Below are 26,496 nucleotides of genomic sequence, written 5' to 3'. Positions count from 1 at the left end.
AGTTAAATGAAAACCGAATTACAAATGAAGGCATGTACTTAGTTAATCCTTTTGTTATTTCTTAGTGGTTAACACAGGAATTGCTAATGGCCTATTGATTGGGAGTCTTAAGGAATTGTAGGAATTGCAATTTAAGAAACATGCTGTTTTGTTTTAGAAATTAAATCTGATGGAATGAATAGCCTACCATGATAGACAAATTGGGAGTGTCTTTACTTTTACTAAGCATGGTACATATTTTGACTGAACTTGAAATGTTATTACAGCTTGGTTTAATTTGTGTGTATGCGAACATTCCAGTATTAATTCTGATTATCATCAACCTTGAGCTTTTGTCTAAAGTAGATGAATAAGAATTAGCACAGCTGTAGATACTTTATTGGTACTTAACTTACAGAAAGTGAATTCCTTCTGTGTTTCTCGTGTTCAGAATTACAGACATGTAAAACTTGTGCAGCTACATAATTCTGTTTAGAGCAGAGACACGAGTTGTTTCAGCCTCGAGGTAACAATTTCAAGATCATTAGTTCTTTGGAAAATGCTGCAGTTCACACAGTGGCTGAAATGTTCTTATCCTTTTTTGTGCTTGAATGCTAAGTATAGTTGTAATAGGAGGTGAGGAACAAATATTAGCAGTACTCTCAATTACAAGCTTGAGGAATCCATTTTATATCCACTGAGTAAAAGACAGGATATGAGAAAAAGAAATTTATGGTATGGTAGTGTGGTACTCTGAAAGTGCTTTGTCATATCATCGAATCATAGAAAGGTTTGGGTTTGAAGGGACCTTAAGGACCATTCAGTTCCAGCTGCCCATGCTATGTACAGGGATACCTGACTCTAGATGAAGTTGCCCAAATTCCCATCCAGCCTGGCCTTGAACACTCCCAGGGATGGGGCTTCCACAGCTCCTCTGAGCAACTGGTTCCAGTGTCTCACTGTTCTCATTGTATAGAATTGCTTACTTGGGTCTAATCTAAATTTACCTTCTTTAAGGTAATTACCCCTTACCCTATCACTATACTTCCTGAAAGGAATCATTTTTTGAATGTCTGTTTTTATAACTTTGTAGCATGTTGGTGTTTTTATACATATCACTGCATAAAATGGCTTGTTTGCTTTAATATGCTACTATTCTTGTGGGATTCTTAGCTTGTAAGAAGAATTTGTTAGCAGCTTCTTCCAACTGCTTTATTTCTGCAAGGGTACAAGTGGACCTTTACAACACGTTATCATGCATCCAGTTGTAGCATTTTTATTTATTTATTTATTTTAAACTTGAGATTATCATTCTCACATGTGATAGCAGAAGCTATTAAAGGCTAATATTGACTAAAGGATTACTTTTTTCTTTTGGCCATTTAAATTGCTAGGATTTAATTTTCTGTAATAAAATGGAAATTGATCGTTTTTGTTTTGCGTAGTTTTCCTTTTGGTGTGGTATATATTGTCATTTATTTATGTATTGTCTTTCTTTTTTTACCTTTTTAAAAACCTTGTAAATTCATTTCAGGGATGAATTAGTTGATGATTGTAAGTTTATCTAAATGGAGAATGCTGCATGCATGTTAAAAGATCTTATTACTATTAATGGTGTGTTCACTGTGCAGCATTTGCTGCTTTCTCAGATAAGGATCATTCCCTGTGAATGCAATTGGTATTTTACCCAAGTAAGAACAGCAGAGTAAGACTTCTGCATTTTCACAGTAAATCATATTATGCTTTATCTTGAAAAAATTCTCTGCAGGAAAATAATTATTTCTTAAGATCCCTGCAGAGCATATCAATTAAAGTTTGAAATAGGAGAAATTAGCATGCAGAAACCTCCAGTATTCATAAATCTGTAGAGTAAAAAAAAAAAATAAATTGGGCTTTTTGCTCAGAAAAATATATTGCCAAAACAGAGTTAAGTTGTTTGGATTTAAGTCTAGAAACACTGAATGAAAACCAAAATAAACCCTCCTCCCTCAAACATACATATCCACCCCACCAAATAATACCATGGGATCTTTGGATTTCAGCATCAAAATTCCCCATGATGCTACAGCACTGGTGAAAAGGTAGATAGACAATAGGCTAGCACTGGAGGAAAGCCTTGTAATTGTTAGAATTAATAGAAGTATACGTGTTCTCTTAATTATATTGCACTATATTTAAAAGTAGATAGTTGATTCTGAACTCAAGCTTTTTAAAAATTTAAATGAGATTATTAGTAAATATTTACCCATTCAATAAATTAAATTAGCTAAGAAAATGTTAGAGCAGATACAAAACAATTTCTGTTCATGAAATTGCTTGAGGGATTGTATTTTAAAAAATATTTAATTTTATATCAATAATAATAGATAATAATAGAATGTAGAGAGAGTGCTGCTATCATATGTTTTTGTGAAGGAAAAATAATTCCTGTTTTGATGAGAGGTTTTTCTTGATAGTTGTCAGGTAGGCAAAATCTAAAATGTCTCTGTTGTTCTGTGTGGGTGGAAATCCATGTTGCCTTCCTGGTACGCAAGCAAATCTGTCATTTCCTTAAATCTGTTAGAAAGAAAAGGAAATGAATCCACAAAAGCAAGCAAACAATTATATTTTTTAACAGAAAGGGTACAAAATGGTAGTTTTTTTTTCTCATCTAGGATTTGGGTTTGTTCCCCTCGTGTTTCATTGAAGAGATGTATTGGAGGAGGTCTGTTGATCCTCTGTCTCATGGTGGAGGCCAAAATAAGCAACAGATGGTAAACCTGTTGGATATGGATTTGGAAAAAATTCCTAAACATAGGACATTAGAAATAAGTAGACAGGGGTTCCAGTTTCTCTTTCTAAAATGCCATAGATTTTTACATTTACATCAGGTTCAGTCTGATCAGCTTTCATGTGGCTCAGCAAGTAAGTCCAGCAAGGTAGGCTAACAAAAGGAGCAGCTAAGGGTAAGAAGTCTGTGGGAAAGAAACTTGTGTTTTTGAGTCTGTAAAGATGATTTAGCCTGGCTGGGCTTCCGTGTAATTATCAGGCCCCTTTTTTCTTATTTCTTTAAGGTAGTCTTCTGGCATTGTTTCCTTTTTCCAGTATGTCAGTTTTTAAAGAACAGATACTGGGAGAAAATGCAGCAAGCAAGCTAGATTGATTTCCTTTTTAGTTACTTCTGTTCTGTAATGCTGAGCACAGGTACAGACTGGGAGATGAGTGGGTGGAGAGCAGCCTTACAAAGAGCAGTTAGGTGGTATTGGTTGACAGCAGGCTCAACATGACTCGACAGGCACTGACAGCCTAGAGGGCAGGCTGTGTTTTGAGGTACCGTAACCACAGCACAGCATGGCTAGCTGGTCATTTTTCCACTATAGTTAGTACTGCTGTGGCCTCACCTTGAAAAATGTGTGTAGCTTTGGATCTTAAAGGAGCTTGGGGACTTTGAAATTATCCAGAAGGTGGCAAAAAGGAAATCTGCTAAGAGTGCTGTCATATGAGGAAATAGTGAGAACATTTGTGTTGTTTATGCTGCAGAAGAGGCTGAGAGGTGATGTCTTTGCTCTTTACAACTTCCTGAGGAAGAGAAGCAAAGAGGAGGTGCCAGTCTCTCTTCTTGGGAACTGATGTCAGGATGTTTAGGAGTGGCACAAGGAGACTCAGCCTGAACATGAGAAAAAAATTATTTACCGTGATAATGGTCTAATACTGGAACAGGCTTCCTGGAGAGGTGGCTGATGCCAGTGTTCAAGAGTCAGTTAGATAATACCCTTGATAATGTGCTTGAAGTTTTGGTTAGCTCTGAAGTGATCAGATAGTTGGACTGGATGATCTGTGAATCATAGAACACTCAAAGTTGGAAGGGACCCTTAAAGATCATTAAATCCAACTCTTGGCTCAACTTAGGATCACCCAAAAATCAGATCATATGTTTGAGAGCACTGTCTGCATGCTTGTGAACTCTGGCAAACTCCATGGTGTGAAGGCTTCCTTTGCCCATCTGTCCTCAGGTGAAGAACCTTGTCCTGATGTCCAGCCTCTGTTGCAGCTCCACACCATTCCCTTGCGTTCTATCTCTGGTTGCTTGAGTGAGGAGATCAGCATCTGTCCTTCCACTTCCTCTTGAGAGGGTGCCATAGGCCACAGTGAGGTCTCCCCTCAGTCTAATCTACTTTGGGCTGAACAAACCAAGGGACTTCAGCTACTCCTTGTACATATTCATGTGGTCTGCACAGCTCTCTGATTTGAAGGTCCTCTGGCTGAAGTATTCTATTATGTTAAGCAAGATACTGAGCTGGTTAGTGGAATGTATTTTGTGTCTCAGGTTTCTAAGCCATTCACATACAGATCTGATGTTATCATCTTCAACGTTGTACATTTGTTTATCCCAGTGTGATGTTTCTGTTTTTTTGAACATTAGCTGGACTGTCTGGATCTCATTTGCAGTATTCAGGGATAACAGAACTGCTTCTTTATTAACTTATGTACCTGCAGTGAGGAGAACGTAAAAAAAACAACAACAACAACAAACAAACAAAAACAAAAAAACAACAAACAAAACAAAAAAGAAAACCAGCAAAAAAAACCCACCACTCTTCTTAGGAGAAGCCAGACATTGCAGCCCTTTTCTCTTTGAGTTTCAGTCATTTCAGCACAGCTGTGGTGTGTTCTTTCCTGTCTCTGAACCAGGCAGTACCTCTTACATGTTTCTGGGATCATTTGAAATTTTATTTATCCCTTTTAGAAACATGTGGCATCAAGAGTTTACTAAGGTTTTTGTTGAGTCTGTGGCTGATGGGCTAGATGTCTTCTACAGACATCTGTGTTGTCATCTTCACTGATTACACTGTGGTTCTGTGCAAAGTAGTATGGAAGCTTTGAGCAGCCTCACAGTTGCAGCAGTGTGCCTTGTGGTCAGATATTCAATTAAAACTCTAAATTCCAAGAAGGACCTACATGGTCTCTGTATGTTTTCATAATATTATGGTCATAACTTTTTTTTTTTTTTTTTTTTTTGCTTTATTTTGCTTAAGCTCTTAATGTGAATGCACTGTAAATATTTTCTCAAAACCAAATGTTTTATCAGTTTTTTAATTTTTTTATTTTTTTAAAATTTATTTATTAACAAAAATCAACAGGGGATTTTATTTTTCCCTTTGAGTTATATTTTGATTTACACTTAAATTGTTCAGCTCTTCCGGGTTGGTACACATTGGTAGATATTATTTGCTTCTAAATTATTTTCTGAAAAGTCTGTACTTCATTGAACAAACCTGAAGATTTTCCTTGGTAGAAATGAAACTTCAGAGCTAATGAAGGGCAACATTCTTTTGATGTGTATCTTCAGATACTGTAGTTTAGTTGTGATGCTATGGATTTTTGCAGTTGACAGTCTACGTTTCCTATATATATGCTTTTTCATCAGAGAAAATCAATCATCCACTTTGTTCTTTGCTCATGAGATGGTGGGGGATAATGAAGAAGCTTTTTATTACTGTCATAAAAACCGTTTGCCAGCATCACTTTCATACCCACAGTTGTTTCATCATCTTGTTTGAACAGGTTCTGCTGCATCTCCTTTTATCTGTTTTAACTCCTTTTTATTCACGCACAGCAGTCTTGTGCAAGGGCAGAAGTATTGGGGGAATCACAGAATCATAGGATGGCTTGGGTTGGAAGGGAGCTCAAAGATCATCTAGTTCCATGCATCTGCCATGGGCAGGATTGCCAACCGCTAGATCAGAAACATGATAAATCAGTGAGTTGTCTACCATCTGCTTTAAAAGAGATAAAACAGATGTTAGAATCTCTGACAGTGTCAGGCATTTTTGTATGTACCTTCTCCAATCTTTTGAACCAAGAAATTAATTAAAAGTACGCATCATGGCTTAATATTTCAGAAACCAAAGGACAGATGTTTTGGTGAAGTAATGCATTTTGCATGTAGCTTTTCCCTGTGTTATACAAATCCATGCACAGTGCTGCTAAAGTTAATGAAAAAATTCTTGTTTATCAAAGCAGTCTCATTAACCTTACTGTGATAGTCTGCTTGAACGTTCCTGTATTTTGTTCCTTCTTTTACACCTTTTCTTCACAAACAATTTAATCTGGTATACAGCTCCTGTGCTGCTAGAGTTTCAGTCTTCCTTCCTTCGCTTTGTGATTTCTACTTTCTTCCCTTGTGACTAAAGTAGCATATCTGTAACTATTGAGCTGTGTGCAACAGGTCACTGAGAATTTATTTTGGAGGGGGGCAAGAAGGTTAGTTTTCATTCAAGTCAGTTGTATGATACAGTCTGCTGTATGGGTATATGAACCTTTCTCATTTCCTCTGGCATAGTCATTAGTACCAGTAGTAGTAGGCTGTTACCTTTTCTGATTTATGGAGAAAATGGTTAAAAAGCTGGTAAAGCTTGTGAGTTTTTTTAACTGGCAAGGGTAGCATAGAATCCTAATGCTGTGGGCCAGAAAAATGTATTAGAAGGCCTAATGCTTTATGCTGTAATGCAAATAGGCTTAGCTGAATATTTGCATTGGCTTGCGCTTTGCCCATAAAATCAGTTTGAAGGAAAATAAAAATTAAACTATGACTCTCAGATTCTACTGAAAAATCTCACATTGACTACTTGGCTGTTTTATGATAGTACTTGGAGAATAATTTATTGCAAAAGTCCCTGAGGTTTTCTGTCTTAATTTTCATCTTCCAGTTTCTGTTATGTAAGAAGAGAATCCTCAACAAATTCTCAGATTGTATCATAGTATCATAGTATTGTGCGAGTTGGAAGGGACCTTAGAGATCATCGAGTCCAACTCCCGGGATTCGAGCCCTCTGTGTAGCAGAGCGGCACTTCTACCCCCTGCTCCACAGGGGGGGATTCGAACCTGGGCCCCCTGGTGTTGCAAACGGGAATTCTACCGCTGCGCCACCGGAGGCACACAATTTTGTGTATTTTTTTTGTGTATATTATTTTGTGGTATAAATGAAAATACCAACTACACATACTGAGTGGCCTCATCTTCTTTAGCACTGCAGAAGTTGCTCTGTTTTACCCTCTTATGCTTGCTCCACCTGTGGTTGCTGAAGTTCTTGGGAAGCCACTGGGATGAGGCAGTTTTTTAAAGTTGCTGGAGGGTATATGTTCTAGATCCATGCTGCACAAAAATGCTATGAACATTCTGTAAAGAAATTATTTTTCCCTGCACCTTTAAAACTTGAAAGTTTCCTTCCTGGAAAGGTATTTCTTTCTTTCTTCAGCGTCATCCTTTATTGTGATTTAGTAAGTTGTCCTAAGATGCCATGTTTTGTTGCTGGCAGTATTGCAGCAGAATGGTAGGAAAGAGAAGAAAGAAAGAAGAAACTCCATTGTTAGAGACCTGAAATAAAATACTGAGTCTGGGAAGGGGAGTGATACAGTAGGAAAGCATACAGTAGTACATGACGGCATAATAATACCTCTGCTAAGAGATTCATTTTCACATGTTTTTTGGAAGAGAGGGGAGGACAGCAATAAAGAGCCAAGAATGTGTATAGATGTAAAATGCAGTAATAGAGAAGTATAAATAGCCGATATAAGTACATTTTACTCATGTTGAAATGAGAAGCTGAAACCACACTGATCGTGTGTGGTTCCATCTGCAGTAAGTTTGTTTTCTTGGTATTGAGCACAGTATTGCTATCTGCTGCTTCCCCAATTTTGGGATGCTTTCCAGCTGCGGTACTGCATGCGTGATGGAGATCTCATGGATGCCTCAGCACCCTTGAGGCAGCTGACAGTACTGTTTGCAGGGAACAACAGATGCATGCTCCAAATCTGGTAATAACCAGTTCTGGTGCACCAGTAGAGAAATGTGTTTGTCAGTGTTGAGGCGATATTGCAGCTGCCTCTGAGGAAACCTAGCTCAGTATTCTTGGTAGCTTTTTTGTTGTTGTTCATTGTATTCTTAGTAGCTTATAGTTTTATTCTTAGTAGTCCTATAGTTTTTTTATTTTTTATTTTTAAAGTTTCTCACTTCTGTTAATACTACAATAGGAAGTGAATGAGTATATTTGTAGCATGGCCAGGGTTAGGACTTATGTGGTCTACATTCTTGTTTGTGCATGTATGACCTGTAAGTTGCAGCTAAGGCCCATGCTTTTGGTAGTTTGTAGTGTTTTCTGTACAAGTTTTCAAAGCAAAGTAGACAGATAAATTTTCCTTTCTTCACAGCCACCTTCCCACCTGTACAGGGGTGAACTTCACTGAGTTTTGGGAATAATAGCATGTTTTTCAGATAAGTGTCTACCCTAGAGACGTGTAGAGAGATGGATCTTACAAATTTGGCTAAATCATGTCTCTGATGAGCTTCCAGGTCTTTTAAATTATAGGTTTAAATGGTTTCCATAGAAGTAGCATCAACTTCAAGATAGCAAATGACTACCAGTCTGTGTTTAAATAATTTGTTCCTGGAAGCCAAAATGCTAAAATGTCATTGAAAAAGGCAAAGAGAAGTTACATGATCTGCAAGTGGCATTTATACATTACATTTGGGGAATGGTAAGCACAAAGTTTGTGTCAGTCTGACAATCAGCTACACGATCTAAGAAAAGGCATTCAAAAAATAACCCAGAGCACACACCCAGATGTGGATGATGAATACTTACCTGCGTTTTCAGTTCGTTTGCACTTTTCTAATATTTTAAACTGCAATAATGAGAATGTCTCTCCATTTTTCATTTTTACTTGTCTCAGTGTTATATTAGGATCTCTGTTCAATAACCTAAGTTCAGTGCCACCTTGTTCCTCATTTTACTAGTCTGCTTTGAACCCTGCCTTAAGCTTTTCAGCAACTGAAATTGGTTTCTCAGAAGTGCAGATACTTCACTAAGGTTAAAGAAAGGAAGCCTTCAGTGAACATTTAAAGATCATATAGTCCACATTTCCTTTTCTTCTTTCTTCAACTATTGCAGGGTTTAGAGGGTTAAAATTCTCCTGTTGTCTGTTCATCTTGCCCTTGTCTTAAAATACCTTGAGTGATGGAGAGTACGCACTCTGTCTTTGTGCAGAGTAACTATTTTTTTTAAGTTAGGTGTTGTATTTAAAAAACCAAAAATTAAACTTTTTCTTCAGTACTTCTGTTTCTGGTAGAAGAAATAATGGTTTTATTTCTACTGATCACTTGCTTCTTTTTTGTGAATTTGAAAACTGTCAGTTCCATTCTCTTTCATTCTTCAATTATATATGTGTATAAACTAATGCATGTGATAGACCTTGCTATCACGGTCCTTGTAACAACTCTGTGACATTAAGGATTTTTAGTAATAGGCTGATGAAAATACCAAAGGTAGCATTCTCATTGGTAGTGTATTAATACATGCTGGTATATTACAGTACTTGGCAATGTTCCTTTCTGGCTTTTTCTATGACCCATGTGCAATCTGAACTGTTTTCTTCCCTTCCTAATTGGTAGAAAATAACTTGATATACTCTGCTGAGGGTGTTGGCTGTGATTTTATGTACTACTCCTCTGCTTTTTCATTCTCTCATTTACTCCTGTACGCCGTCACTATCCTGTTCTCATATTGAAGATTTTCTGGCTAAAATTTTTGATTAGTTGTAAGTGTCTCCCGTGTTAAGAATTTTGCCTGCTTTATATATTCTTGGTTTGGCAGGTGGTGAGCATTTGCTTGTGCATCACTTGCTATATGCATGTGCACACGCACGCACAGTCATAACTATTATTCTTTTATTTATCCCAGTAAAAAGTTTAATCTCAACTCATGAGTTCTACATGTGTGTGTTTTGTTGTTGTTGTGTTATCTCTTCCCCCATCTCACAGGGAAGGGAGTGAGTGAACAGGTTTGGGCGTAGAACAGGAGGCCGATGCTTTTTTTTTATGTTCCCTGGAAGTTTTTGTGAGGAGCTGCAGGATGTGTCAAGCGTAGAGGTGGTACTCCTGAAGTACTAAATGCAGAACTGTTTTAAAAACATGATCTGAGTGCAAGTCTTGAGTCATTGTGTTTTCTCTCTCGTTTTCTGTCTTGATTTTTCACATCAGGACATTGAAACCATACATTGAGAAGAATACCTTATGCCTCTTTTCTGCACTGGGTAGAATGGTGCTTAGGAACTGAAAGTACTCACTACTAATATAGGGAGAAAAAGTCATAGAGTATTTCAGTGCAGGTCCTTTGCTTCTTTAGTTTGTGTATTTGTTTGTACATGTATAGGTTTGTTCAATACTGTCTTATCCAAGTCACGTGTAAACACCGCAGGGCACAATTGCTTACAAGTTGGAAATGAAGTCAAACTTTTATTATATTTTATCACTGCTATTTGAATAGAAATCATAAGTGGTTGACTCCATCAATGCAGATACTAAGAGATATTGTTACAACATAACCAAAAAGCTGTTCTGAAGTGGAGTTAAATAACGTTGTGGTTGTATGTTTTTCATTTGAAGTGTTTCTTTTAATAAACAAACAAAGTAATTTGAATTACTGGTAAAGCTGTATGTCAGTTGAGGATGGCTTTATCATAATGTGTTACTGCGTACTTTGAAGAATTTATTTAAAGTACATTGTTTAGTGTCAAAGGTTATAACAGAGGAATAACAATATCAGAAAAATGCTGAATATGTACGCTTGTAAAAATGAGTGTTAATAACCTCTTAAATTCCCAGCTTTAACTCTTTGCAAAAAAGTGTTTGCTAAGCCTGCAGTAGAAGCAATATATGTGTATGGAAATGAAAGCCTTCAGCACTTTGAGAAGTCTGTTGACTCGAGAAGCCAGAAGCAATTGGCTATCAGAGCATAAATAAACATCTGCAGGGAAAGACCTTACATTCCTGAAGAAACGGTGCTGCAAATGAATAGTACATATGGGAATGTGAGCAGAGGGGCTGCAATGATAGTATGCTTATGCCTAGAATATGGGTACCTTTGCTATTGTCTTTGAATTGGCCTTTCAAGGTCTCTGGTGATTCATTTATAATGTATGCATTCTGATGGAGTAGAAATGACCAACCTTTTTATTCATGTCAGCATTGTTGTGCTATTGTTATATTTCAAATATTCATTTTTTTCCCCATTTTTTTTTTCAAATGTTAAAAATGAAATGATCCATGATTTTGCAGTGATCCAAACTGTACTTGGCATTCATTTGGGAGGGCTTCTCATCTCCCTGGGATTTACCACATTTCTTCTTAAATTTTATTGAAGGAGCAAAATTTGTATAAAAACTCAAATAAATGTTACCTTCCATACATTATGTATTTTAGCAGAGTATGTTTCCTGATAATTGCATTTAAAAAGTGTAATTGAGCAGGAAATTGGATGATGGTTTTCACAAGTGCACCTGCTTTTAGGGATGGGATCGTACCACTGGGGCAGGTCTGCTGCCAGATGATACAACTGCTAAATGGTGTGTCTGCAGGTTTTACAAATCTGGAATATGGATAAAATAAGATTGTGTAATGCATGGCAAGGGGAATAGGTTGAAGAGGTGTCTGAAAACGAGGGGGACAATGGCACGTTTAGCATAAACTACATTTTAGCTAGAAATGGAAAAAGAGTCATCAGTTTTAAGTCCGTTTCTGGATCTGGCTAGATCAGTGCTTTGTCAAACACTTGTCTCAGGCTTGTCACATCTAGTATTTTATTTTATTTTTTTTTTCTTTTTCTTCTGTTTTGTAAGCAAACATCTTAACCTGTAGCTGGTGACTGTGGATTTTGAGATGCCTTTGATTTGTTTTAAGAGTATTCCATTGTATCATAGATGCACAGAAAGCGATGCTTTTCATCAAGTATTTGAAAAACAGGTTCTGCAGGTTTGAAAAGCAGTGTAAGGAGACCCACTATTTTCAGATTTTAATTGCTCAACTGCTGAGTGCTTTTCTTCTAGCATTTACTTTTTGCTTTTAATCAGTATTAACTTGATACTTTGGTTCTTTCCTAATTTTTTTATTTGTGGAAAACTTAATAGTGTGTGATTTAAGACCATCTGCATGATTCAATTATATAAATAAGACAAAATTAATTGTCAAAAGAGTTGAAAGTCTAATTTAAATAATTGAGTTATTTTAATCTAGAAAATGAGCATGACAGATTGAGCTTTATTCAATCTATTGCATAGCTTTAAACTTAAGATTGCATATCCTTTGTTTTCCAAATTAGAAGATAATTTTGTGCAAGTTGGAGCTATTTGGTAATAATTCAAAGTGGCAAAGGTCTTCCTTGCATTCAGAAGTCAACCAAACAGTGTTTAAATTAAACAATGTTTAAGTGTATTTGTTACATGATTAATAATTAAGTAGCACCTTGGTGACAATTAAATTCCTGTTTTCTAAAAATACACAATAAATCATTTTAGTATGTTGGTATACTATACCACGTTGGTGCTATTTGATATGCAGCAGATTAAATGTTAATTATACAGTCTTCCTTAGTTAAGTACTTAGTGTACTTGTTATTTTAATCTAAAACAAGTAAAATGAGGAGCTTTTTGGCAGCGCAGTGTGGATAGTGTTTGGTTTGTTTGACTTTTTGCTGTTGCGAGTGGTTCTTTATCTGTTTGTCGTTTTTAGTGGTTGCTTTTTTTCCCCACCCCAGAATTTGATTTTCATTTAATCTCTACAGCAGCTTTCTGTCTTCAGCTTCTCCTCAAAACTGACTTCTTTTTTCAACTTCTCTCACAGATTGTGGGTTTTTTTTTAGTCTATGGTAATGGTAATTGATGCTGTTCTCTCTTGAATGGGAGAGAAATTGTGTTTTCTTTAGAAGTATGGCGCTCCAAAATGGATGGTATTGCACTTAAAAGAAGTAGAGCAAAAAACTTGCCCTCATGATTTTTCAGTTATTGTTTCTGCTTGTTCTCATATTGTTGCTTTTGCTGACAGTATTTTCTACTTTGTAGTCAGCTGGTATGATAGACTTGCTTCTATTGGCTTGTAGAAAGTAAACTTGAATGTGATTTTTTTTGTTTTGTTTTTCTATCTATCTAGCTGGTTCCAATTCTAAGTTTATGCTTTTCCTGTTGCAAATTTGATTTTCCTCCTGGAGAGTAGGGTGCTTTAACACTGGACTCTCTTTTTTGTCCCCTGAATATTTATGCACTCGGTGAAGAAATCCTTTTCTTCGTTGTAGTTGCATACCTTCTTCCTTCTCCAGCTACCTGGTAAAGTACAAATAAGATGGTCTATCTCTACCAGAGCTGTTAGTAAAAGACTCAACCCCGGCAATTTCATTTTGAAAGCATATGTATATTCTTCTGTTATAAAAGCATGAATATTACTAAAATTTGTAATTAAATTTCACCAATTGTGTAATAGGTTAAATAAAAACAAAAGTAAAACAGATTATTCATTTAGTTTATAATCTCAAGCAGAGTCAGGAGGATTGGTAGTAGTATAAAGAAGCACCATTTAAATTTAGGGTCAGAAGTTTCCTAGTTCGTATTCTTTGGTATAATGGAGTTGTTACAGTGGCATGATACTTGAACTGTTTCATGAATATATACCTTCAACACTGGGGATTAGTGTGGCATGTTGTTTTGATTCTTTTTATTCTTTGCTTTAAATAGTATTTCAACCAGTTACCTTAATAAATAGTACAGTTTGAGTTATGTAATGGTTTTGGATGTAACATCAATAAAATGCCATATTAAAGAAAGCCCTATAGCTAATGAACTGATTTAAGAGGTGTCTAATGAAGTAGTAATTTTACCATCTAGTATTTTATCTAACATTAGTCCCTTCTAGGAGAGATGTAATTTACCCCCTTAATTGTGAACATATCTACTACTTTTAGGCCTAACTGATTTAGAAATACCAGAATGATGCTATTTTTATATAGATTTTCCTACATGTTATTTCCTTGCCATAAGTTATGTATCTGTTTTCCTGGTAACATGCTTTTACATGATAAAAGCTGATGATATCTCCTTCAGTGAAAATACTCAATAATAGGCCCTTTTTACTTCATGAAGCTAAAAAAGAAGTTAACTTCGGCATTTGCTAACATATAATACTTTTACAGCGAGTGAAACAAAAGTTGGAATAATATAAATGCTGCTCTGCAGTATTAAGCTTTGAGTAAAACTTTGTTTTGAAATACATAATTATTTTGTTTTGTTGTTTGTTTGTTTGTTTTGTACAGGTTATTAATGCAGCTTTAGCTCTTTCTGCAAGACCAAAAAGTCAAGTTGTAAAAAACAACATGGAGATGTATAGGAGCATATGGGAGAATCACATCCATGTTCTTACTGAAGCTGTGGATGACATAACAAGTATTGATGATTTCCTTGCTGTATCAGGTATGATAGCTATTTTTGAATCAGATTATTCCTACATGTGCTTCAAAAACTTTTCATACGAGAGTTACTTTTCTACTGGAAATGAGCAAGATCAGTTTAAGGTTTTGTGAAGCCTATTGTATGTTTTAAATGTCCCGGCACAGTAAGTGTTTCTACTCTGTACAGCGTAGAAGTCCTTTGAACAAACTGTAGGCATGTGAAGCAGAATTTCTCTCTTACAATGGATGCATTTATCCAATCTTATGGTTTCATCTCTCTCTAACTTTTAAAATCCTTTGTGCTGTGTGAAGTCAGTTTCTGCGAAAGGAAGTACATATTGGTGTGTATATACATAGAAGATTGTCTGGGCGTTTCCCTTCCCTCCCAGTGTAATATTATGAAAAATAGTGTAATATAGTATTTAATAGATCTAGAGCCTCCATAGCTGTTATTTACAAAGATAATACAAACAGAAACTTTTACTGGGACACTTAATTGATGGATGATTTTTGAGTTCAGGAGAGAAAAGGAAGTGGTACTAAATTAGTTTTGATAGTTTGGCTTTTCCTTGAGCTGTGCAGGCACCAAGCTTCTGGTCATCCAGAGTTTTTCTGGATGTGCTTATGAATTTATGTAAGTAAAACTTGGTTCTACAGTAATTTCTGTAATAGACATAGAAGTAAGAAATCACAGGGGCTACTTTTTTTATGTTGATATGTTTAAAAACACCTTATTAACAAAACAGATGCATTATATTATTTCCAGAAATGTTATTTCTGTGTAGTTGTTGAGAGGAATATACTTCAAAATTTATTCAGTGGAGAGACCTTTAATGATAGCATTTTCTGAAGCTCTTTGTCTTCAGCATAGAAACAGGAGCTACTAACCACCTGTTCTACTTCCTGTTCTTCAGAGACCAAAAGTACACTTTTGACCTAGAGTAGTATGGGCAGAAAAAAACCCCAAAACTTGTCATCTTCATAAAATGTGGTTTAAATTTTTATTTATTTATTTTTCTTATGGCTGATGTGTCATTTGTCTGCCCTTTCTTTTCTGCACGAATACATACAGCTGAATTCCACTTGTTAGGATTGTGTAGTTCATGCAACAGTGTAGAACATGTGTAGTAACCATTGCAGGTGATGTCTAAGCTAAGTTTATTTTCCCAAGTCATTACTTGTTCATTAAAAGTGAAAATGTGCTTCTGTCTGAAAACAACAACAAACAAACACACATACACACACAAAAAAAAAAAAAAAAAAAAAGCAAACAAAAAAACCCCAAACAAGTCTTGAGTTGTACAGTGATTGCTCTGGCATTTACCTGTGTATTCCTGTATATTTTTAAAAAATGCTATTTTTATTATGGTAACTGGAAACTGCTGGACTGGAGTCCCTGGACTGGAGTAGCAAGTGGTATTCCTCTTGTGATTTGAAACACTGATTGTGAGACAGTGCAAAAACCATAAGCGGAGATGGCTCTTTGGACTCTTTTTGAGTTAGCCTGATGCTGCATACAGATCTTCTCTTTGCTTCATGCTGGTCGGTCAGTATACCTAACCAAGTGACCTAGGTTTGAATGTAGAATTTCCTGAGAAATGGTGTGAATTGATTATTTTTTGAGTTCCTGTCCTAAATGTTATCTAAGCATCGTAGTACAGAAAAACATAACCTGAGACTGTATATCTTAAAGTTATAATGTAGCACCTATTAAAGGCATTGCTGAAAATTTGTGCAGAGCTCAGCAGTCACTGTTTCGTTGATCTAATAGGTTGTTTTGTTGTCTTAAAAAATAAATGGAATTAGGAGTAATATCGCTAAAAGGATAGAGAATAATTGAGCTCTGCAAAAAAGGCCTCCTTGTTATTCTTTGTGAGCCAGTTGTGGGGTTGCTGAAACAAGGCATGTACAGAAAGCCTCTTTCACTCTTCTACAGTGATACATGTCCTTTTCTGATGTAGCACAAGGAAGAGACAGTAACCTGTTGTGGATGAAAAGGCTGAGGGAATTGTGAGCATTTGAAAATGGAGGGGAAAAGAAAGGTACTAATAATTAACAGTTATTTTATATATGAATTATGCTATTCATATTTTTCTAAGTAGATTGGTGTCTTATTTTCTGATTCACCTATCCTCATGAAATTGTTTTTTTGTTTATCTGTTTCAGTTTTGTTCTATTCATTTATGTGATAACTTGGGTTAAAGGAAAAACAATGCTTCAGAGACAGATGAAATTAGTTCTCTTATAAGGTAGGAAGAGGTCTAATTGAAAATAGCCAGTGTAAATGAATGCTTATTAATTTAAAGGAAAACAAGAGCTAATGAATTGTGTAAAACGGTGTCATTTCCAATATGAAACGTGACAAATAATAGTACCATTATTGGTAGATGCTCCTAGGAACAGAGAATCGCTGTCTGCCTATCAGTTTTGGATGGTTTATTAAAGTAAAAAAAAAAAAAAAAAAAAAAAAAAGTGGATATTAATCTTTATGACATACTGATACAAAGTTTAAGTGGTCTTATGGCCCAAACAAGAACATGAACTAAGTGAACATGCTTTTTTGCTACCATAATGTAGTTTTTATTTGGTGTCATTAAATCTTCAGCTTAACAGTAGCAGAAAGAAACAGGGAAAAAAAAAGAAAGTTCCCTTGTCTTTTTGCAAAGGCTTGGGTTTAAGGATATAATTTCTGTGAAAACACAGGTAAATTTGCTGCTTCATTTCTTTACTAACACTGTCCCTTAAAGTCTGAAGTCTGTGCTGTTAACTGCAGTTTTTACAACCAGTAGCAATCTTTAATAGTTAATTAGGAGTCAGGATGTGCTGTATTATTAACCTGAATTGCAACAGGTACAAAATTGCAGAACAGGAGAGTAGAATGAAAGAACAAAAGGTACTTGAAGAAAACTCTTGATTATGTAATCAAACTTATTGCACAGGGCAGGACGAACTTCAAATTAGATCAGGTTACTTGGGTATTGTTGAGAGAATGCTTAATGGTCTCCAGGAGCAGAAATTCCCTGGCTGCCCTATGCATGCTGGAAAATTATTTTGTCTGATTTTCCTTTCGCATCTAATTGTAGAATGGTTTGTGTTGAAATAAACCTTAAATACTATGTAGTTCCAAACACTCTGCTGTGGAGGGAAGGGGCTGAATACTTCTACATAAGATGCTTCCACAACTTCTCTGGGCAGCCTGTTCCAGTGCCTCACCATTCTCTGGGTAAAGCATTGGTTCCTTATACCTAATCTAAATCACCCTTCTTTTAGTTTAAAGCCATTAACCATTGTCCTTTTTCTGCATTCTCTGTTAAAGACTCTGTCCCAGCTTTCCTGTAGACACCCTTTAAGTTCTGAAAGACCATAATTAGGTTTTTCTGGAGCCTTCTCTTCTCCAGCCTGAACAAGCCCAACCCTTTCAGCCTTTTCTCATAGGAGAGTTGCTCCAGCCCTCTGGTTGTAGAGTCTTAGAATGGTTTTGGTTGGAAGGGTCCTTTAAGATCATCCAGTTCTAATCCCCTGCTATAGGCAGAGACACCTCTTAATAGAGCAGGTTGCTCAAAGTCCCATCCAGCCTGGCCCTGGGCAACTTGTTCCAGTGTCTCGCCACCCTCATAGTAAAGAAATTCTTAATATCTAGTCTAAATCTACCCTTTTCCAGTTTAAAACCATTTCCCCTTGTCCTGTCACTGCGTGCCCTTCTAAAGTCCCTCCCCAGCTTTCCTGTAGTCCCCTTTCAGGTACTGGAAGGCTGCTGCAGTGTCCCCTCAGAGCATTCTCTAGGCTGAAGAGCCCCAGTGTTCTCAGCCTGTTCTCACAGGGGAAGTGCTCGAGCCTTCAGATCATCTTCGTGGCCCTCCTCTAGATCCACTCCAAGAACTCCATGTCCTTGTGTTGGAAGCTCCAGAACTGGACACGGTACTCCAGCTGGGGTCTCATGAAAGCAGAGTAGAGGGGCAGAATCACCTCTGTTGACCTGCTGGTCACACATCTTTTGATGCAACCCAGGATATGGTTGGCCTTCTGGGCTGCAAGAGCACCTTGCTGGCTCATATTGAGTCTTTCAACTGATACTTTCAAATCCTTTTCCTCAGGGCTGCTCTCAAACTGCTCTTTGCCCAACCTTTGTCTGTGCTTGGGATTGCCTGACCCAGTACAGGACCTTGCACTTGGCTTTGTTGAGCTTCATGAGGCTGGCATGGGCCCATCTCTCAAGCCTGTCCAGGTCCCTCTGGATAGCATCCCTTCCTTCTAGTTTGACAGCTACACCGCTCAGTTTGGTGCCATCTGCAATCTTGCTGAGGGTGTACTTGATCCCACTATCCATGTCACCTACCTGGGCAGCAGATATTGAATAACACCGGTCTTAGTACAAATCCTTGAGGAATGCCTCTCATCATCAGTCTCCACTTGGACATTGAACCATCGACTGCAGCTCTCTGAGTGTGACCATTCATGGAGCTACAATTGGAGTCTGTTAAAATATTGTAAACAATACCCAGTGTAATCCCTTCATCTGCAGAGCCAGTCTTGTAATCATTGCATTTTTTCAGGAATGATAAACAGCTGGGCTTGTGATAACGTGTGCTTCGTTAAAGTCATGAGTATTTAGATATGAACCATACTTACCTGTGATCTAGTAGCAGCTGCTGCTTTCTTTTTCAGTGGTCTAAACTTTCTTTCAAAATTATTTTTAAATTTTTATTACTTAAATATATTTGTCAAACTCATCTTTCACAGAGTTGTGCTTTCCTGTACTTGTACAGACACATCCAGCTTGGAGATTTATGAGATTTCAGGAGCTTTGTTTGGAATACATGTGAGGTGAAGGAAGTCGATGGTTGCTGGGTAGGTGGTTTCTCTTTTCACAGTGGTCATTTTCTTCCAGTGTCTGTGGATGCTATGCCAACTTGAATCCTTCTGAACTCCCTGCAGGAGTGTAGCTCTTCCCAGTTGTGTTGGGAGGATCCCCTCTGCTCATAGAAATTGCTGTTACAGATTGCTAAAACAAGCACGTTACATTTTGTTTAGATTTCAAGGTGAGTTGAACAAATAAAATTCCACTGTTCAGCACTCTTCCTCCCTGTCAACTCCCAGCACAATTACTTTTATTTATGTTTCTGTCATTGCTATTTTAATTGTTCTAACTATGTAGGTTGCTCCAAAAGTAATGCCTCCTCCTCATTTCCATCGAAACTACAACAGATACTATGAGCATAATAATGCTATTTGATAGAAAAAAATGTCAGTAAATTACCAGCTGCTTTTCAACATAGTCATTACCATCAGCCTGCAATAAGCAAGGGCCTGCATGCCACACTTGTAAAAATCTGCACCAGCAGAGGTGACCTGTTCTTGCTGTTATCCGTGCTGAAACACACTACCCACCACCTCATTCTGGTGACATACACTGATTGGTATCCACAGAGTCAAATTTCATTGATTCTTGCTATTTCTTTTTGTTCAGTGCCAGTCTATTGCCAATTTTTGAAATATTTCTTAAATAAAATCATACTCCTATGTCTCTGATGTTGAATCAGCATTCAGCATTATTCATCGTCACATTGTTTGAAGGAATTCTCAAGAAATTTCTTTATACTTCCTAGAAAAAGCTGGTTTATTTATTTGGTATAAAAATCCTTTTTTAAAAAAAAAATTTGTTTGAAACAAAATCAACAAACTTCAAGGTAAATATAGCTTGTGATCTACCACAGGTTGATTGATGACATTTTGAGAAAGAAAGATGCAAAGCATCAGAAGTAATTAGCGTAATACACCCTGTCCTTCTCTGCTCATTCTGTCTGCTAACCAGAGGTCACGATTCTTTTAGGGTCTGTGCTTTGTCTCACAGCAGTCTTCATAGCTCATCAGTGAAATGAGTATGCAAATGTGAAATTTCATTTTTTCCAGCTTCATGTATTCTTCTGGCTTTGGATTGTTGGGTGAAGGAAAAGGGGCTGTTAAAACATACACTGGTCTTTACCTTGGAGTCATGTTGTGCTTATATCATTCATTGTTTTGAATGATTTCTTCATTTTGGTATACATACATCAATTATTGCAGGAGTTCTTATATAATGGAGGTCTTTAAATAAGTTGGTTATGAAGTAGAGAAACAGTGCATGATATGTGTAGTCAACTGCAAGCTGTTCAATTGTTTTCTGTTTATTTCTGTCTGGAGTGATTTAATCATGTTGGTTTGCACTTATGTAATAAATAATCGTATTTACGCTGGCTAATTGGCAGAGCATTTGAATGGAAGAACCACATGGGTTTGTGAATTCAGTGGATATCCTGGACAGGGCAAGATTGGATGGAAATGGAGATTAGATATGATAGGTTATTTTTTGCTCTTTGTTTATCAATTGCTCTTGTCAAAATAGAGATTCTAGTTTTCATGGCATCCTTTGTCCTTTACTACACTAAACCAACATCTGGAAAGGCAGGAATTTTGTGTTAAAAATGGCAGTTATTGTGCCATAACTGGAAAATGCATCATGCACACCTAGTTTTATTTTTGTCGTCTTCAAGATCTTGATGTGTTTTGATGGTGTTTGTGGCTTTTTTTAATCCAAGAAATTGGCACTACGAGTAGCCTAGATGTGACAAGAGGTCTTTGTATAGGTTGGTTGCTGTAAATACATGAACAGAGGCAGGTGGTAGAAGGCTTGGAATTGCTGAAACTAACTTGGAAGTTTATTGAGAGAGAATCCCTACATTGTCTAGAAGTTTTTCAAATAATATTACTTCAATTGTGTAAAATCCTGTTCTTCCTTATTTTCTCTCTTGTTCCACTGGAGGTTTTAGATACACTGGGAAACTTTATATATTTATATATTACTGAGAATCAGTAAAAATTGTAGGACTTTCTATTCAATGTTGTAATGTTTGAAAATTTAGAATGCACTTTATATTTGATTTTATCTAATATTATCTTTAAATTCCAGTGCATTTTCATTGAAAATCTCCCCTTTTTATCCCTTGCCACTCTCAAATCTTTTCTTTCCTTTGACATTTACCTGCTAAGATTTCTAGAATCTCTGTCCTTCCTATACTTCAGTATCCATCTGTTGTGGGTTTATGATTTTTGTTCTTTGTATTCCACATCACAGTACTGTGTAATGCGCTGAAAGTTAATGCTTCAGTTCCATGGATTGTCAGTAGTTTCTGGATACCTTTCTAAGGAGGGAAGAACTATGAGTCCCAGAAGACTTCACTGTTCCATTTCTGTTTTCTGTTCAGAGGGAAGGATAAAACTGCTCATGAGCCACGAGACTGCCCTTTCTTTTTACTGTTTATCTCTGCAGTGTGTGCTCCCCAGCCCTCTTGCCTTCAGCATTAGAATAAGGCCTTCAGTTTTGGACGCTCTCTCATTTTATTTGATTTATGAGCTTCAATTCCAAATATATTGTATTATATTGTGTTATCTCACATTCTGGTATCATGTTCGGTACATTAGTTCTTTTCTCCCTTATTCCTGCTGTTTTGTATTTAGGCCCATCTACCTACCTTCTCCCTATCATTTCCCTACCCCCTTCATCCTATTTCAGGGTATGGGTCTGTGGGTTCCCCCACCCCATTAGTCATGGAACCCAGACTGAACCAGCCCAGAACCTTAGGCACCTTCAAAAAGAAATTTTACCTTTTGCCCTTGGGGTTATGCCTTTGTCTTAGACAAATTTTAAAAATGAAAGACTGTAGTGTGGGCACTGGCTGTCACCTTAAAAAAGAAAGTGTAATGAGAGAAGTCTTCCGTTGCAGTATAGATTACACAGAGACCGCTCAGTAGGTTTTAAGGAGCATCACTGAATAAGCTACTTGCAGCCTGACCTGTATTTACTAGCAGGTGGATATACTGTAGGGAGAGTGAGGTCTGTTGAAACACCTTAAATTTTGCTGCTTCAGATATTTGCAGTAACTTCAGTATTACAGTGTAACAAAGTAGAATGAGGAAGTTAGATCTATGGGTAATTTACTTTAAGGTTGTTCTCTTCAAATCATGCACTACTGTGGTTACAGATATAGAAGCTTATTTGTGCATTTGTTTGTGTGTGATTAAATTATCGTGGGTAAAGCTCTTTCCTTTCAAATTAATGTCAACTTACAGTGACTGGATTTTATCTATGGCTATTGTAATTGAGCAGATGGGTGTTTTATAAGTGCAGGTGATGCTCATCAATATTAGTGAGATTGATTCTATTAATTGTGGGTTTTTTTGTTTGTTTTTTTCATTTACACCTAAAGGAAAACAAAGTAAGCTGTTCATATAGTGCAAGCTTTTTTTAAAAAAATGAATATCATAGAAAGCATGTAGTATGTTTGTGCCATAGCAAAAAGACTATGTGAATATGTTTTAGTTCAAACTGTAACAAACTGTGACTTGGTACAGGGAAGTCCTTGCGTAGCCATGGTGTTGTACCATCAGAAGTCTTTCTGTTTTGGGTATGTTCAGGATTGACATAAACTTCCTTTTACCACAGCCTGCAGGTATCAATGCACTCTCAGAACAGGTATGCATCCCTTCAGTGTTGTGTGTAGGATTTTTAAGAAAAACTTGTTCAACTACTCATAATATTTGAATGCCACATAACTAAGCAAGATGTCTTTGTGGAAGTTTCAGAATTGCATTAATAAGAATGTGATGTAGAATTATAGGTCTGAGGTTTTGTTTTTGTGGAAAGTATTCCTTGTTCCTGACTATTCCTGTTGCTGGAGAATGTGGAAATCATTTAAGCCTTTGTAGAAGGGCCTTTTCCTGGATGAGTTCAACATTAGTGGTACATTGTAACTTCAGGGTTTAGTGACCACTTTGTGGGTAAGCATAGGAATTTATTGTGCAGTACCTCCTGTATACTATTTTGTTTATATGATTTGGATCATAGTGGATAGGCATTTTTTTCTTTATTTATCTGGGAAAAGGAGAAACCCTTGTTTTTGTAATTGTTGTGTAAACTGCAATCATGCTACCTTTTGTGAGATCAAGGAACTGGAAAGGTTCTTAAGAAATTGACTATTTTGATAAGGGAGAGAAGAGAATGTTCTTTTTATTATCTACAAAGCAAATATTTATAATGCCAATTTCTTGGTTTCTGAAGAGTTTTCATTCAATCAAGACATAGATTAAGAGATTTAAGGTGTCTGTCACTTTGTTGTGAAACTTGTCATTACTTTTCTTTTAACCCTGTGATGCTATTATAACTTTTATGTTGAAAACAAACACTGGTTTTAATAGTGCTCAAATGCAATGAATTGCAAGGCTAATATTCAACCTGTAAGTACTCAGAGCATTGAATTTTAGATCTTGATCAGGGTCACATTTCAAATTACTTTTGGTAGTTAGTCATTAAGATAACAAGTGAGACAGTTGAAGTCATTCAAACTGCAAAATCATGGCAAATGCTTGAACGGGGAGTAATGAAATAATGAATCAGATTTCTGGCTTGCTTATCTCTCTTCATATAATTAGTTTCCCGTCAGCAGTTCAGAGCTCTGGTTCAATGTATTACTATGTTGCAAGTTCATAGATGAATGTGTTGCAAAAATTGCTAATTATAGATTTACTGACAGCATGTCAATGGAGAAAAAAATAAAAAAAATAAAATGCTGTTCAGACAGTTGGGACTAAACATAATGTTTTTGTGGTGACTTCTTGGCATTTTCATACTGTCATCTTGGCATCTGACCTAGCTAAATACAATGCCATGCCATGAAAGAATAAGTCTGTAAGAAATCTATGTAGAGATGTATGCTCTTAGAACAGTGCTGAAACAGAAGGTAGGTTGTACAATTCATTTCAATTCCATTTATCTCTGCTTTGTTTGGCCTGATTATGAAGTGCTTCAAGACAGATAAGAATTACCTATGTTAAAGCATACATACTCCCTGTTCATAGCACTGGTTTGCCCAAACAAGGCGTACAAAGTTTTCTCTTTCCCCTGCTCCCTACCAAAGATATTAAGAGATGGTGTTATCAGTGTTGATAGAAATTAATACCCTAACTTGTAGTTCAACAATTTGAATTTAAATTTCCTTTAGAAATCTTGGATTAATATGTTGTTCCTGGTAGCTTGTTGCTACTCATTGTATTCATTTTGTTTTATTTGAAAATTTAGTGTTGCTTTCTACTTCCCATTGGTGTACAAAGCTCACTCTGAAAGTAATGCCTCATATTTATTTTCATAGAAACTACAACAGGTACAAGGAGTGCAGTAACACTATCTGATATAAAAAATTCTCAGATTAAAACTGTTTTCAACGTAGTCACCACCATTACCTATGCATTTTTTGCTGGTGGTGAACAGGAGCCTGCATGCCATGCTCATAAATATCTGTGCCAGTTGAGCTGATCTGTTGTTGGTGTCATCACTGCTGAAATACACCACCCATGGGTGGTGCACTGTTGTCCCATCTACTGCTTGATCTCCGTAAATGTTCATCAAGCATTGATGAATGTCAGTGGGTGCCATTTTTTTTTTCTGCATGGAGGAATTCAGTTCCACACTTTTGCTTTATATGCGCATCCATGTCAGGTGCCATTTTTCAAACTGCTCCTCTGCTGCTGTCTGTCACATAGCAACAAAGTATAACAAAACATTGGTGGGAAAGTTCAACTTTTTCTTCTGCCATACCACCGAAACCCACTCTTGGTGTCACTGACCAACATAATAAAATAGGAGCAGTTCTCGTTCATTTCCTTGCCACAAAAGTAGGATCCAGTTCCTAATACACCAACATAATTGCAAATTACTCTTGTTACACTGATTGCTTAGATTCAGATGCAAACAATGTAATGATGTGGCACATTTTAGGTAACATGTATTAGTAGGGATTAAATATTTAAGTATTCCATAAACTATGCACCAAGTAGAATCACATCCTGATTTTTGGAGAACTGTTCTGGCAAGTGTTGTACTATGGAAGCCTGACATGTCTTCATTTTCTGATTCAAAAGTTTCTGTATCTATTGCTAATGTTATATGGATGTCCAAGTCATGAACCTTTTGTACCTCTTCAGAGGGCAAGAGTAAATCAAAGAATAAATATGCAAAATTACCCAGGAAGTAGGCAGAACTAAGTGGCAAGGTAGTGTGCTGTTCTTCATTGAACTCAGTTGTTTGGATTATTTAATCCAGAAACTGAAATTCCACACTCCGTTCCTGCTCACATTTTACTGAATTTCACTGAGTTTGTGCTGAGGCCTATAGTTAGCTGCAAAATTCATTTCTTATCACAACCTCTTTTATCTAAGAGATAGCAGATCTCAGTGCATGGTAGTGTTATAGTTCTGAAATTTATAAGCTGCGTCTTTGCTACTGAAAGACAGCCAGGCTAGTGTGTAGCATATCAAACCTCTAGTTATTTCTTTCTTGTTGTTTTTCAAAAAGGAACTTTACAAAACGCATACAGAAGTGCACAAGATACAAGAAATTGATTGCTGAATAGGATGCACTGTGTTAAGGCTCCCTTTAATAATAAGCAGTAAGATACTAAAGAGTTACTCTCTGTTGACTAAAAAGGAGCCTGCTCTTTGGGATGTCCAGCAACTGCATAGGATGTGCTTTTACTTTTCTTAAAGCTGGGAAGCCTCAGCATGTCATGGGGAAAAGAACAAACACAAAGCAACACTGAGTGCAAAATAGACAGAAGATCCCCAGTTGAATTTGTAGATTGCATGAAGTCTGACTTGTGTGTTCAAACTTCTGTTGTTAATGAGTGTAAAAGACGTTTTTAATTTAGTTCCAGACATGTGATAAAAAACAGACCAAAAAACCCAATTTATCCCCCTGCCAAAACCAACCAAACAAAAAAACAACAAAAAACAAACAAAAAAAAAAGTATTTTAAAAACACGCAAACAGAAAAACAACAGAAGTCACAAAACAAAAACTAGGGAAAAACAACAAACAAACAGTCTCTTTTTTTCTGTACAGTGTATTAAACCAGTGATTACATTATATTGGAACCCTACTGCAATAGTGAGACAAAGAGTGTTCTTCCTCAGTGTGCTGACATTTCTGCATTTTCTCTAGAATAACAATGCAGTAACAGAAAAACTTGTTTTACGGTTTTCTTGGCCTTATTTCTGACTGCAGTCTTACTGTAAGTGTAGAAATTGTGCATTTGAATAGTAGGAGTGCCAGGATAAATTTTTAATGTCTACATGCATGTACGCACATAATGCCTACATTTGACACAGATGGCACTGTGTGCACGTCTTGGAGCAACAGCCTTCATGATTTCTTTGTGTGCTGTGCTTCCAAAATTATGGCCT

General features: G+C 36.6%; 1 protein-coding gene across 2 annotated transcripts in view; it reads left to right on the top strand.

Annotated features, from left to right (window-relative positions):
• CTNNA3 (catenin alpha 3) overlaps positions 1–26,496 on the top strand; it is a 384,435-nt gene that overhangs the window by 253,350 nt on the left and 104,589 nt on the right. For both annotated transcript variants that reach the window (XM_072339610.1, XM_072339609.1), the window contains exon 11: positions 14,093–14,249. In XM_072339610.1, the coding sequence (XP_072195711.1) occupies positions 14,093–14,249 (157 nt within the window). The remainder of the gene's footprint in view (positions 1–14,092; positions 14,250–26,496) is intronic.

This window comes from Excalfactoria chinensis, chromosome 6, assembly GCF_039878825.1.
Source record: "Excalfactoria chinensis isolate bCotChi1 chromosome 6, bCotChi1.hap2, whole genome shotgun sequence".
NCBI lineage: Eukaryota > Metazoa > Chordata > Aves > Galliformes > Phasianidae > Excalfactoria > Excalfactoria chinensis.
This window is presented reverse-complemented; position numbering and strand designations above follow the sequence as displayed.